General features: G+C 57.5%; 1 protein-coding gene across 1 annotated transcript in view; it reads right to left on the bottom strand.

Annotated features, from left to right (window-relative positions):
• PRIMA1 (proline rich membrane anchor 1) overlaps positions 1-12,745 on the bottom strand; it is a 42,883-nt gene extending 30,138 nt beyond the window's left edge. Inside the window, exons 1-2 of the mRNA XM_037504004.2 lie at positions 12,662-12,745; positions 5,681-5,816 (exon numbers count right to left, since the gene is read on the bottom strand). Of these exons, the coding sequence (XP_037359901.1) occupies positions 5,681-5,816; positions 12,662-12,745 (220 nt within the window). The remainder of the gene's footprint in view (positions 1-5,680; positions 5,817-12,661) is intronic.
• Positions 12,746-13,174: the final 429 nt, after the last annotated feature.

The following is a 13,174-nucleotide window of genomic DNA, read 5'->3' as shown; positions in this document are numbered from 1 at the left end:
TCATCCCCAGAGTGTGAGTTACTCGTTCCAGGCTGCCTGGCCAGTAAGGAGGGTAAGTCGAGGCATCTGCTTGCTCCCTGCAGCTTCCTCTGCCTAAGTCTCCTGCTCCCTGGCCTGGAGTCGGCTTCCGGGCCACCCTGTCCTTTCTTTGACGGGGCCTTGCTCCTTCCCGTGCGGAGCCTTCGCACATACTAGTCCTCAGATCAGCCCACCTTCTCCTCAGAGGAGCTCATCTTAGCTCCTGCAGCCCCGAGCTCCAGCCTCCTGCGGGAAATCCTTCCCGACTTCCCCAGAGCACCCCAGGCCCTGTCCGGGTTGCCTCCAGCCGTGGAACAAGTCACCCAAAGTTAGAACAGCACGAATGTGTTTTCCGTTCCTCTCACGGTTGTGGGGTCGATGGGAGCCCCTCGGTCTTCCTTGCTATTGGCCTCCCCTGGCCAGGGCTGGGGCCATCGCAAAGGTTTCTTTGTGCCTGTGTGGTGGCTGGTGCCGGCGGCTGGCGGGGTGCCCACTGAACCCGTCCCTGGAAGCCTGCACGCGGTGCCCACGGGGCCTGGGCCTCTCGCAGCTTGGCGGCTCCCGCCAGGCTGGGGAAGCGGCGGCCCTTTGGTGGAGATTAGATGGCTGAGGGGTGGGGCAGCATGACTGCTCCTTGGAATCCAGCAGCCAAGGTTGCTCCTGTTTGAGGAGCAGAGAAGTAGGCCGCACCCCTTCACAGAATCTGTGTCCATTTTAAAACCACATCACCCTCCATCAACACTCACACACACTTACATTTTCTTGGCGCCATCACCCCATCCTTAAATGTCCCATTACCTGCCTGGGGCCCGGACCCTGTACTAGACAGAGACGACCGTCCTGAGCCCTCTTAGTCCACGTACAGCCCCAGCCTGTAGCACGTGCCAGGCACACCACGGTCCGCAGTCGCTGCTGATTCACTTTTTTTTACAAAGACTCTTGACGGCTCCCTCTGTGCCAGGCGCCGCGCTTGTACGGGGGATGCACGGCGACCAGACAGGTCCCTGCAGCCACGGAGCGGGTCGTGCGCTGTGTGACGGCGGGGCAGGCGCGGTGCCCGGGCAGAAGATGAAGCAGACGCAGCACCGGGGGACTCAAGTCAGCGTGTGCGACGAGGGCAACAGAATCAGAGGGTCTGACAGGGCTGCCCACCGCTCACTTCGATTGCACGGTCAGGGAACGGGAGGTGACGCTTTGGCTGTGAGTGGGCCGGGCAGCCCTGGGGAAGAGCGTCCCGAGCACAGGGAACAGGAAGCGTCAGCTCCTTGACTGGGGTGCGGGAGGGGCCGTGGGCAGAGCTCGGGAAACCAGGGACAGCAAGTGGAGCTGCGGCTCCAGAACCCAGGAAGCCCGGGGCAGGGCTGTCTCCGCCCAGGGCCCAGGGCTGAGCCCCCACTGAGCGAGCAAGGCTGACAGCTCCCCTCCAAGAGGGAGGAGCTCACGTTGCCCGCCCGTGCCAGAGGGCAGCCCAGCAGGAGGGTGACACCTGCCCGTTTGCCCAAGCCCGGAGGGCTCCTGGGGATCGAGGCTTCAGGGCTACAACAAAGAGGTCCCTGGTAAACTGGGACATGCTGGTCCCCCTGAGGGGCAGGGCACTGTTTGGATGCAGAGGGGGCGCTGCCTGACCACGAGGACACCCAAAGATTCCAGGAGACATTTCTGGCAATTGCTTCCAGGAGATTTTCCAGGTCTGTGGGGATGTGTGTGAAGGCCCCTCTCCCCTCCTCCTCCCGCTCCCCAGACGCGGCACTAAGGCCAAGCTCCCGCAAACCCGCCTTCCTTGAGCAGTGAACCCCTGCATATCCCTGGGCTCCTGCCTCGGGGTGTTGGCTCCAGCAGGCCCCTCTCCTCTGCAGCCTGCCCGCTTCTGCTCCTGCCTCTCCACAGCCCACCTGGGATCCTTTCACACCTTCCTGCATCCTCCCTCCCTGCCCTGTTGGGAACTAAATAGTCTCTCCCAACAGTGCCCTTGTTTCCCCAGGTCTGGCGCTCCAGACGCCTCTTCATCAGAATGATCTTCACAGGACGGTGAGCAGCAACAGGCACTGGTCCAGTTTTCAAACCCGTGTGTCACTCATGGGAATCTTCAGGCTCAGCCCTGCGGGGCGGGTGTGATCCTTAATCCTGTTGTACAGCGGAAGCCACCGAGGCTTTAGGCCACTGGCCCTTTCGAAATCCCGCCGGGCAACTAGCAGGTCAGCGCTCGAGCTAGACTCACGAGCCTGGCGGTGGTCTCTGTCCTTTCAGCACTCGGCCTGGCGGTGAGGACGGCCCTGTGTGCCTCCGGTGTGTCCACCACGGGGCTGGACACAGGGCAGGAGTGTTCTGCCGACGGCTGCCAGGGGAGGAGAGTGTGCAGGCACGTCCAGTGAGCGAAAGGCCAGGGCAGTCGCGCCTGGGCCTGCGTGTCAGAAGGACGGCCAGCACGGACACCCCTGCAGACGCCTGCAGACGCCGGCCTGGAGCTCCACGGGGCGGAGCTGGCCGTCTGTTGCTCACGCTGACTTCCTGGTCCCGGCACAGTGCCCAGCACCCGGTGAGCCCAGCACTCCCGAAGGATGACGGGGGCTTCACGGCAGGGAAGCCCCGCCCGGGGGCAGGCTCATTCCTCAGGCCTCTCCTCCAGAGCAGAGCAGCTGCGGCTGCTCATGGGCCGGCTCATGGGCCCTGACTTGTGTGCAGGGTTCTGGGCTGGGCTCAGCAAGGAGCAAGAGAATGTGATTTACATTCTCTGCCACCATCTGCTTGCCCGGGCATAGCACGGCATGGCTGTGGTGTGTCCTTGGCCCTCGCTGCCCAATGTCCACATCCTCAACCTAGGGTTATTCCCCCCACATGGATTTTCCTTTGGGAAGCCATCATTCCCTTAACCTCACAGCTCCCACCCCCAAGCATGGGCCCTTGGCCGAGGCCTGGCCAACCAGCTCAGGTCATCCTATCATAGGCCTCTGTGATTGGCCAGAGGATGGGCATGTGACCCAGGGTGTCCGCAGAAGGTGAGCCCAGGATTTTGGTTTAACTGTTGGGAAAGAAATGGGAAAGAAAAGCTCTCTTTGTAGGCGACTGCTAGCAGTGAGATTATGGCCTTGGAGCTTGGAGCCACACGGGCTGAGCCAGCCTAAGAAAATTCAACCAAGAAGAAACCAGAAGAGAGTCAGAAAGGGGAATGCGATCCTGTCATCACAGAAGGCCTGCCACGGGGATATCCTCATACACAAGCCAAAAATCTAGCATCACTCCCTTACACTTTACATCCCTGAGGCCACTCCAGGGTGAGTTTCTGCTCCCGGAACTGAGTGCTGCCTTAATAGCACCACACCCGCTCCCTTGTCTCTCGGGAGCCCAGGTCCAAGTTCAACACGGGGCCTCTGTCCGCTCACGTCGGCCTCCCCCGCAGGCCTCCACTCCTCAAAGCCCCCAGCCTGACTTCAGGCCCTTGTGGGTGGTCTGGGGCCTCAATTATCAAGAGTCCCCAAATAGATGCCAGCCTGGCAGGTCACCCCCAACCCCTCCTCCACATCATCAGGAAAGTTGATCTTTTGAAGCAGATGAGGCAGGATGGCATCTCTGTCCTGCCTAAAGCCAGCGTGGGCTCATGGCTGCCCACAGTCGAGTTTCCCAAAGGATAGGCCCATGTCCCTGCCGCTGAGTGAGCTGGCTTTCGATGGCACACGGAGCCAGCACACACACACATTGAAACAGAACAAGAAACAGAGCAAGAAACTTAACCCCCCTTTGACTCACTTACAAACCTTCCGATTGCTTTATAGACGCGGCCCTGGTACCTCCCCAGCCTGTGCTTCTCTCCATTTTTAACGAGAGAAAGTCTTGAGCTCGCAACCTCCCGCAGCGGGCTGGCACTTCCAGGCAGATTTGTTCTCACTGTATTTATTTTTATGGCCCTCCTCTATTTTGGCAAGTAGCTATATCAAGTTTTCTTTAAAGTCATTATACCAAGTATCCTTTGGAAATTAATTTATATATAAACACAAAAGTGAATCTATTCAAAGAAAAGAGTAACGGGGGATTTGGGTACGGTGGACATTTGGCAAACAGGGTTCACATCCAAGTCATGGCATATGCTCAGCCAGACGCATGAGGCCCTTCGCAGTCCACCCCTTGACCACTGCCTTCTCTCACTGGAGGGCTTGAGACTCCCGGACGAGCCCACCTCCACGCCTTTGCCCATGCTTCCTCCCGCCTGGATGCCTTTCCCCACAACCTCCTGATCAACCTTGAACAATCCCATTTTAAGACCCGGATCAAAGTCACGGCTGTAGTTCAGCCGCCTGCTGAGGGCTTTGCGTGCACCTGAACAATTCTGTGCTCTCTCAGGCCACGGCTTACAAGGAGGCCACCCCTGTGAGGCTGAGAGAGACCAGAAGACCAGAATGTTCTTTCATCTCTGTGCTACAGCAAGCTCAGTTAGCACAGGATGAGTTGAAGGGACTCTACCAGAGGCCAGCACACCTGACGAAGGCACTAACCTGGAGCACAAGCAATGGGGGAAGAACTCTAAGGGAAGGAGTGGGTGCCTGAGACCAGGCCACGCTGCCCAGCTTTCAAGAGCGAGAAGGAAGGGGAACATTCTGGGAGAGAAGGATCCTGCAGTGGCCCCAAAGCAGGGCGCTGGACAGGTGGAGGTTCTCGACTTTAACTTGTGGAGAAATCACCTCAGAATTTGACACAATGACAATTCCTCAGTCCCACCCCAGAGACGCGGTAGGTGGGTGTGAAGTTGGCAGTGAAGCCGCACTGTGAAATCAATCCTCAGGAGCTGCTGAGGGTCACACTTGGAGAAATTCGGCCACAGGTGTCAGGCAAGGAGGGAGAACGGCAGAGGCCTGGCAGACAGGCAAAAAGGCGCACCCACAGCCCCGGATCCCCCAGAACACCACGTAACCCCCTGCACCCGAGAGCCCGGAGACAGCCCAGCACAGAAGACAGCTTGTCAAGGTTATTTAAAACATCCCAAATAGTTCCCTAGAGACGTGTTCACGAGGTCGGCTCACACGTGATGTCAGGTGTAGCTGAAACGAGCGATCAATCCAAAATCTAGCTCTCTGCTCAAAGGCCTTATCCGCTAGCGAGCAGGGGACTTACCCCAACCGCGGCCTTCTCGGGCTGAAGCATCCCTCAGTCTGAATGACCAGCAGCCAAATCATTCACAGAGGAAAGCAAGGCGAACGAGTCAAAGGGGGGTTTAGCAGAATTTGCGGCCCAAGACACCCCTTAACTTAATGCCCAGAGCCTCCACTTCTGGAAGTCTGGAAGTGGATGGAATACGAATTGGCTCCTTCAACGTGAATTAAAGTTGAAAAATGAAGCTGGGCACGCGGGTGGGGCATTTGAGACCCGTGCCCGCCAGCTGGCCCCCTTTAAAGGTCTGGCCCTCGGCACACGCCAGGCCGAGCCGCTCATCAGATGGAGACTGACTTTTATCTGATTAACCCGTGGAGAAACATCCTTCTCCCTCTCCCAGGCACGCTCTGTGGGAAGGCGTGCTGCGGGCTGCGGAGGGAAGTTGGGCCCTGGCTTCCCTCCTGCTCGGCCAGTGGAAAATTACAAGGGAACCAAGCCTGCCCTCTGCTACGCTCCTAGGTTGTTCCCGGCCCCCCAAACACAGGCAAACCCGGACACGAGCAGAGCGATCTTTACTTACCTGGCGGGGAGAGGAGTCGGGGTGGGGGCGGGGGTGGGGGTGGCGGTGGCAGCGGGGGAGGGGGCCGGCACTGGCAGATGTGTTGGCAGCTGTCGGTCACCTTGGAGCAGGACTTCTGGGGCTCGCCGTGTGTCACCTACACAAACGGGCACGCGAGCCCAAGAGAAGACCATCAGGCAACTGGGAGCAGAAAGGGCCACCCCCCCGGCTCACCAGGCTGGGTCCTGCCCTGGGCCAGCGCAGGAAGAGAAGGCAGAGGTCAGGTGGGCAAGGCGGGAGGCTGGCAGGCCTGGTGACCTAGGTTGGATTTCCGGCCCTGCCAGGGACCCTGTACGTCAAAGGTGGTGGCTTGGATGTTAACACACGGGTAGGTAAGCGCTTGCAGGTGAACTACTTCATCCTCCCCACCGTGCAAAGGAGGGGACGGAGGCCCAGGTACCGCTGGTGACAGGACCTGGTTTTACCTCCTCTGCAACCTCCCGGCTGGGGTGGCTCCAGCTTTCCTGGCTATGCTGCAAGGCCAAGGCCTTGCCTTTCCTTGGGCCCCAGTCCTGATGGCCTTGCTGTGTCCACCCCGGGCCAAGTCTCCCCATCTCAGGGGGTGGAACCTCACCCAGTCAGACTCTGCTCTGGCGTCCCAAGGACAAGGAGAGCAGAGCAACAGCCAGCATCATCCAGGAGGCACCAGGATGGTCTTGAGGAAAGCACACAAACACATCCCCCGTGTCTGCCCACAAGCTTGGGGGATCCCGTGGCCACACCCTGCGAGGGAGACCCCGATAACGTCTCCAGCCCCACCACCTCCTCCTGCGTGTGCTCACTTTCCACTCTGCCCTCAAGGCCCTTCTTCCAGCCCCTGTACCCTGGCCATGCTCCTCCCGGGAGCGCGCTGCTCTGCCGGCCCAGAACAGAATGTCCTCCCACATCTTCCCCTTGCTTTGCCCCGATGAAGCCTAGAAGGGAAGCATCTCTGACCTTCCGAACCAGGTCGGATCTTCTTTTCATAAGCTCTCCTAGCACCAGGTTCCATTCTGTGGGACTCAACTCTGCATATGGGTCACTACCTGGCCATACCCTCTTCACCCCTGGATCATAAGCTCTTCAGGGGCCTGGCATTCAGTGTCTGGCGAATAAATGAATGCATATGAAAAGCTGAACCAGAGTTCAGGCCTCCTGGGTGTGGTTTGGGGCTGTTTCCAGAGTCTGTTTCCTCCCCTGTAAGGGCGGGGGGCAGCAGGGGTGAGCCCCAACCCCGTCCACACGTCAGTCTCTCAGAGCTTTAAGAACCACACATGCCTGCGCCTCACTCTTGCGCCTGAATCAGAAATTCTGCAAGGGGAGGGGGGCATGGGTGCCCCGTTTACCCTTCCTGGGCTAAACTTCTGCGTCTAACAAGTGAGAACCACAGTTCGACAGATGCCGGCATCCTGCCCCACGCACGGAGCTCAGCCTACAGACCAGGCGCGTGTGCCCGTCCCAGAGCAGCCGAGTCAAGGCACGAAGGCAAGAGCTGGTGACCTCAGTTAATTTCTCTGCTGTCATCTCGAGAGGAGCAGTCCTGAACCCAAATTCCTGCCACTGGCCACGGGGCTAAGGCAGGCCCACCTGCTGCAGGTGTCCTGGGCCGGCAGAGAGGCCCCGGCCCGGGAGCTCCCTCCCCACCGGTGAACAGGCCGGGTAATGGCGCCCGACGGCAGCGGGAGGTGGATTGATTACAGCTTTGCCTCGATAACCATGAGGTCAAAAAGCTTCTGCACACACTTTTTTTTTTTTCTTAGCGCTTTTAAAGAACCATTGCCTGCGTTTCAAACTCTGCAAGGCTGTCTAATCTCCCAGTGGGAAGAAAACATCCTCAGACTTTGAGCCTTTTCTCAGTTATGTCAAGGAGATGATTAAGTCCTTGCACGGCCATGGCAAATCTGCTGGCTTCTCCACCAGCGCCGCTGCCTGCTCGCCCATCCTCGAGCCGGTGCTCTGGCCTCTGAGCCCCTAACATGGGGGGTGGGGGGGTGCTCAAAAGCTCCATTCTCTTGACGGCTGGCCTCTGAGGTCGCGCTCCACTGAACTCACCAAACGGCTCACCAAATGGGTAACCTTCCAGCAATGCCATTGCCAAAGCAATCACCTTCACACTCTCCAAGGCACAGTTTATGCGCGAGCTCAGGAGGCGCAGGCTTGCTTCACCTGGCCCAACACAATGACCTATTTTTGCGAGCGGTAGCAGGGCACAGATGTATGAGTGTTTAATGTGATGAAATTTTGGGCGGGGATGTCAGGGCCAAGTTTCAAGGCTGAAGCGGGAGGAAAGGAAGGAACCGTCTGCATTTTAATCATCCGTGGTCTCTTGGGTAACGGCCTTGCTGAAATGCGAGTGGGCACCACTTTGGCCACGGTTATCGCAGAAGTACCCCGTCTACGCTGTTGCCAACCTGTGTTCCCCCTTCGAAGCCAGCTCTCACGCCTGCTTCTTGGCAAGCCATCTTCCCCCTGACCCCCTGAATTCGACCCCCTCCCCTGCCCAGAGCTGCTTCTTCGCCTTGTCAACTTTCTGGCACTTTCTCTGCTGTTTTGGAAGGTCTGTCCCTACGCATTAAGTCTTGGGGCAGGCAGTTTTATTCATCTGTGCTTTATTAATTCTGACCAAGTGTGACTTCCTGAGGTCTGCTGTGTGTCACCCAGGGAAACGTGGTGCCGCTTCGCCACAAGGACTGGGAGAGGTTTTTATCATCCACGCACAGGGGAGCTCCCTGGTGGCGCAAGGGTTAAGACGCACCTATGAAGCTGTCCGCAGAGTTTGATTTCAGGCCAGCCATGGAGCAACCCTCATGGCGCAGCAGACCTCTCCTGTCTCCCCGCTGCTCCCCTCAGCAGTGTCTTTCACTCGATCTGCCTGTTCTGTTCCCCGCTCTGTCTCTGGTGAATCCTCTCACCCCCGCACCTCTGGCCTGTACCCCAGCTCTTGTATCATAAATAAATAAATCTTTAAAAAAAAATCATCCACACTCAGGCTGAGCCGGTGCCAGTGGGCACCGTGGAGCTAAGTCAAGTCGCAAAGTTACTCAGGGACAGACTGAATGAAAAGGCGTGTGCAGGAGGATCTGTCCCCCCCCCGCCCCCCCCCCCCCGCCACTCTGGTCCACTCAGGTTCTGAGGATTGGCGGTGGGGTGAACAGCAGAGAGGAAACCTCAGTGCCAGGTGCTTATCACAGCAGCTGGCCCGTTTGGTTTCTGTCCCAGGCCACTGAGAAGGAGAAAACACCCGAGTCTGAAGTTCCCTGTCCTTAGCTGGACTAAACTGACAAGGAGCAGAGGATCAGAGAGGTTAATGACTCCTTAAGAGCCCACACAGCAAAAGGCAATTTTTTATTGCATGCTTGTCCTTGTCCACCTCCCTGGCCCTGCTCTGCGGCTTTCTCCTGCAGCCAGGGAGAGAGGGTGGGCACAGGTAGGTGCTGCATTCACCTGGATTTGGTAGCTGTCACTATGAATGGAGGACATGTTGCTCCTTGGCTATCGCCTGTGCCCACAATCAGGGCAGCTTCTGGTCTGGTGGATGTTGCCTTTTAAATAGTCCTGGAATCCGTGCACATCGCCCCAGCCCCAGTGCCACTGCTGTGAACCAGGCCATTATCATATCTCGCCCAGGCAGCGCTTGCTCCCTGGGTATCGTGGCCAGATAAAATATTTAACATCCTGATACATTTTAGATAAAACAACAAAACATTTTTCATGTATAAGTATAACCCAAATGTTGCGTGGGATATACTCATGCTAAAGAATAATCACTTTTTATTTGAAATTTAGACGTGTTAAATCTGACCATCTTGTCCTCACTTTACCTCCCGCTTTGCCCCCATCCACTGTGCTGGAGTTGGACTGAGATTTTGAAATGCCCATCTGAGACTGAGGCACCTCTGGCTTCAAACTCGATGGCCCCGTTGGTCACCGGGGTCAAGTGGAAACTGCAACACATTATGTTAGTGGCTCACAGCAATGGTCTTAGCTGGGACTCCCCGGGTTCTCCCAATGCCCCACTTTCTCTTCCACCCCAGGTGTTGCCCCTGCCTGGACATGCTCCCCTGGCAGGCTGATTTCTCCTTGTAAATGTGTCAGCTGAAGCGCCACATCTTCTAGTCTTCACCAGGTCCCATCTCCAAGCCATGTGCTCTGGCTGCACACTCTTGCTTGTAATGACTCATTTAATTACCTCTCCAGTGCCATGCTGTCAATGCCATGAGGCATTGGTCCCTTAACACTTAACACGGGGCCGGGCAAACATTAGGTGCCCGATGGCGTTGCTGAATAAATAAGCAGGAGAAGGTCAGCCTCACTTGGGTCTGGGGTGGCTCCTCGCCAGCTCGCAGGCCCACAGGCCAGCATCAGAGCCCATCTCCCTGGTGATGGCTTTAGGAGGATGCCCACAAAGATGACGGCTTCTGGCATATTCTATGGAGACAGGCCAGCACCACAGTAACTTGATGAGACACACTCCTGTCACACCTAATACATTTGCCAGCCTGTCATCCCCTACGCCCGCAAAAAAAAAAAAAAAAAAAAAAAAGACAGAAAGGGAATTATCTGGAAGTGAACCCAGAAGAACCCTAAATCACAAGAGCTCAAAATCTCAATTCCAGACACATTAAAGAAAAAAGAAGAAAAAGAAAAGAGGCTAAAGAATGTCTCCATCATCCTCCTGGCAATTTAAATGTCATCTGACTTTAATGATGAAGTTTCTTATCACCCAGGCTGCAGCCCGAGGCTTGGGGCTCACTTCACGGCGGGAACCTGGTGCTGGGGGGCAAGGTGGGGGCCGTGGTCTCTTGATTCACCAGTGAACTCATAAATTACAGGACTTTGGACTATCACGCTCCCCCTTACAAATGTTTCTATTTGGGGGGCTTCTGGCGAGGTTCATGGAAGCACAGATAGCCGCGTTCACTGTCTGTAGCCCAGAAACTCCTGTGACATGACAGATTTCAATCTCTCCACTAAAGGGAAACACATGGCCTGGCGCACTTCCCTCCCCTTCTCTGCTCATTCCCCTGGACCCGACTCTCTGGATGAAACACCAGATCCAGATCCATCCACCCCACGGGTCCCTCTGCCCTGGCTTCCCCTCCCTAGCACTGGTAGATTCATTTTTCCAGAGCCTTGCGCCAAGATTTTAAGCATTCTGCTTGTCTGGAGGATTCCTTTTCTAATTGATTTTCACAAAAATTGATCTGTACTGAGCACCAGCAAGTGAAATGCAACACACACACACACACACACACTCACACACTCACTGTGTAAGAGCTGCCTGAGTGAAGGTCACTGTGAGCAAACTGAGCTGATTTCACAAAACCATTTGTTTTGATGGTGACGGGGTGTGGGCGGGGTGGGGAGCGGGTCTGCTTTTCTACCCCTAGTTCAGGCAGCAGCATCCAGCCTGGGCGGCTGACAACATCTGATTGCTCTCCCTGCGAGCTGAAAAAGTCTCGGACGAGAGAAAACCGTAAAGAAATGAAAATGAAACGAAATGAACTTAACATCTGAGGTTCAGCTCAAAGCTGAACACGGGAAGCTGGTCCCAAGCCACCCAAGTGTTTAAAAGTGACAAAATCCCGAATCCTGGGGAGGCACAGCTGAGTGTAATAACTGCTGTTTCACACATTAAACAAAGCTGTCAGTTCCGAAAAGAAAACAATTGTGAGGCAGAGGCAAGAGAAGAAGGGCCTGGTGCGGGCAGTGGGGGGTGGGCCAGGGCGACCTGCCCCCCCCCCCCCAGCAAGGTCCTGCAGGCACTGGAGGCTCCAGTTCTCTCCAGAGGCCACCAGGCCACCCTCCATGCAGGAATGAGGCGCTAATCCCAGCCCTCCCTTGGGACAGCTTGCAGACCCCAGCAGGGGAGCAAGCAAAGCAACCCCCCACCCCTGCCCCTTCTTTAGCTGCCACCACCCACTTAGGGAAGCCATCTGAATAGTCCCCGACTCTCCAAGTGCCAGAGAACACAAAGCTAAGACCCCAGAGTGCCTATCTCAATGCCCGAAGCACTTGCTAAACTTCTGACCATTGAAAAATGTCCAACAGACAACCTGGTGATGAGAGTTCCCGGCCAGCCAGACAGGGGAGCGGCCTGGCCACGACTAACATCAGTCAGGGCAGCAACACCCCCCAGTCGTGTGGTGTGGACCAGGCACTGCCTTAAAGTAAAGATATAAAACCTTTGCTTTATTTCACCAAGTGCTGAGCACAGCACAGCGAGGAACTAGAAACCCAGGCCCAGAGAGGGTAAGTGCATTGGCGCGAGATCCCCAGCTGGCGGGGGGCAGAGCTGGGCGTCCAAATTCAGAGCTGACCCCAGTGACCACCTCTTCCTTGCTCCACCGGACCATGAACCTTACACACTCCGGAAGGTACCGGGCCATTCCATTTAACCTCCCTGACCCTGACAGCAGTTCACTCCAGCTGGCCCCTGCCCTGGGGTCCAGACCACCCCAGGGGAGAAAGGATTTCATCCTCCCCAATCCTTCCAGCGCAGCTCCTTCTGAGGCCCCCCGGAGTCCCCACAGCCTGTCCCTCCTGTGCTGAAGTTCAGTTTAAGGCTAAGTCGCGCTTACTAGAGACTCCTGGGGGCCATAAACCTGTATCCTGGAGATCAGTTTTCCTTTCTAAGTTTGTAAGAACTCTGAGGGTCCCCCCACCCACGCTTCTGCGACAGAACGTGATGAGAGGGCGCTCCCTGAACCCCTTGATGTTCCAAGGCCCTGGCCTGCAGGCCTCAGCAGACCACGTCTGCAGCTTCTCTCTGGAGTTTCTTATTTTTTGGGGGGGCCAGGGTGGGGGCGAGGGGCGCGGAGGGGTGGGGGGGACTGGCATCTTTTTTCTTAAACTCTCCCCAGGACCCATCACAGAGGCGGCGCGGGAAGCCAGGTCGGGGAGGGAAGTGGCACCCCACCCCGCTCTGGACGCGTCTCCCGGCTCCCGGGCCGCCAGGCTCACCTGCACGAAGCCCCAGAGCGGGTGGAGCGCGCAGTGCAGCAGCAGCGAGCAGCCGCCGCGCAGCACCAGGTCCCGGAGGAGCATTTCGGCCCGTGGCGCCCGCTCTCGGGCGAACTGTCAGGGGAGCAAAACTCGGTCAGGCGGGCGCTGCGCCGGCACCATCGCGGGCGCCCCGCACGCGCAGCCGTGGGCCTGGGGTGGGGCCGCCCCGCACCCCGGGGCTCCCCCGCGAACCCAGCCCCTTCCCTCCGGCCAGTGCACGTGCGGACCCGTCCTGCACCCTCGGAGCAGCTGCTCCCGGACGCGCACCCTGTCCTGGTGCGCACCCCAGACCCTGCGTGCACCCCTGGGCCCCACGCACCCCCCGTACTCCTTTCACCGCGCACACCTGGCCTAGGGACCCCTCCTCGGTCAGACACCCCGACCAGCCCGTGCGCTTCTCCAGAAACAGCCGTTGCCAACTCACTCCCGCAGTGAACACACTTCAAACCCGGCGGGCGCCGCTCGCGCCGC

This window comes from Talpa occidentalis, unplaced genomic scaffold, assembly GCF_014898055.3.
Source record: "Talpa occidentalis isolate TD23 unplaced genomic scaffold, MPIMG_talOcc4v2.1 talOcc4.11, whole genome shotgun sequence".
Taxonomy (NCBI): Eukaryota; Metazoa; Chordata; class Mammalia; order Eulipotyphla; family Talpidae; genus Talpa; species Talpa occidentalis.
Note: the sequence above shows the minus strand (reverse complement) of the source record. Positions and strands in the feature narration are given on the sequence as shown.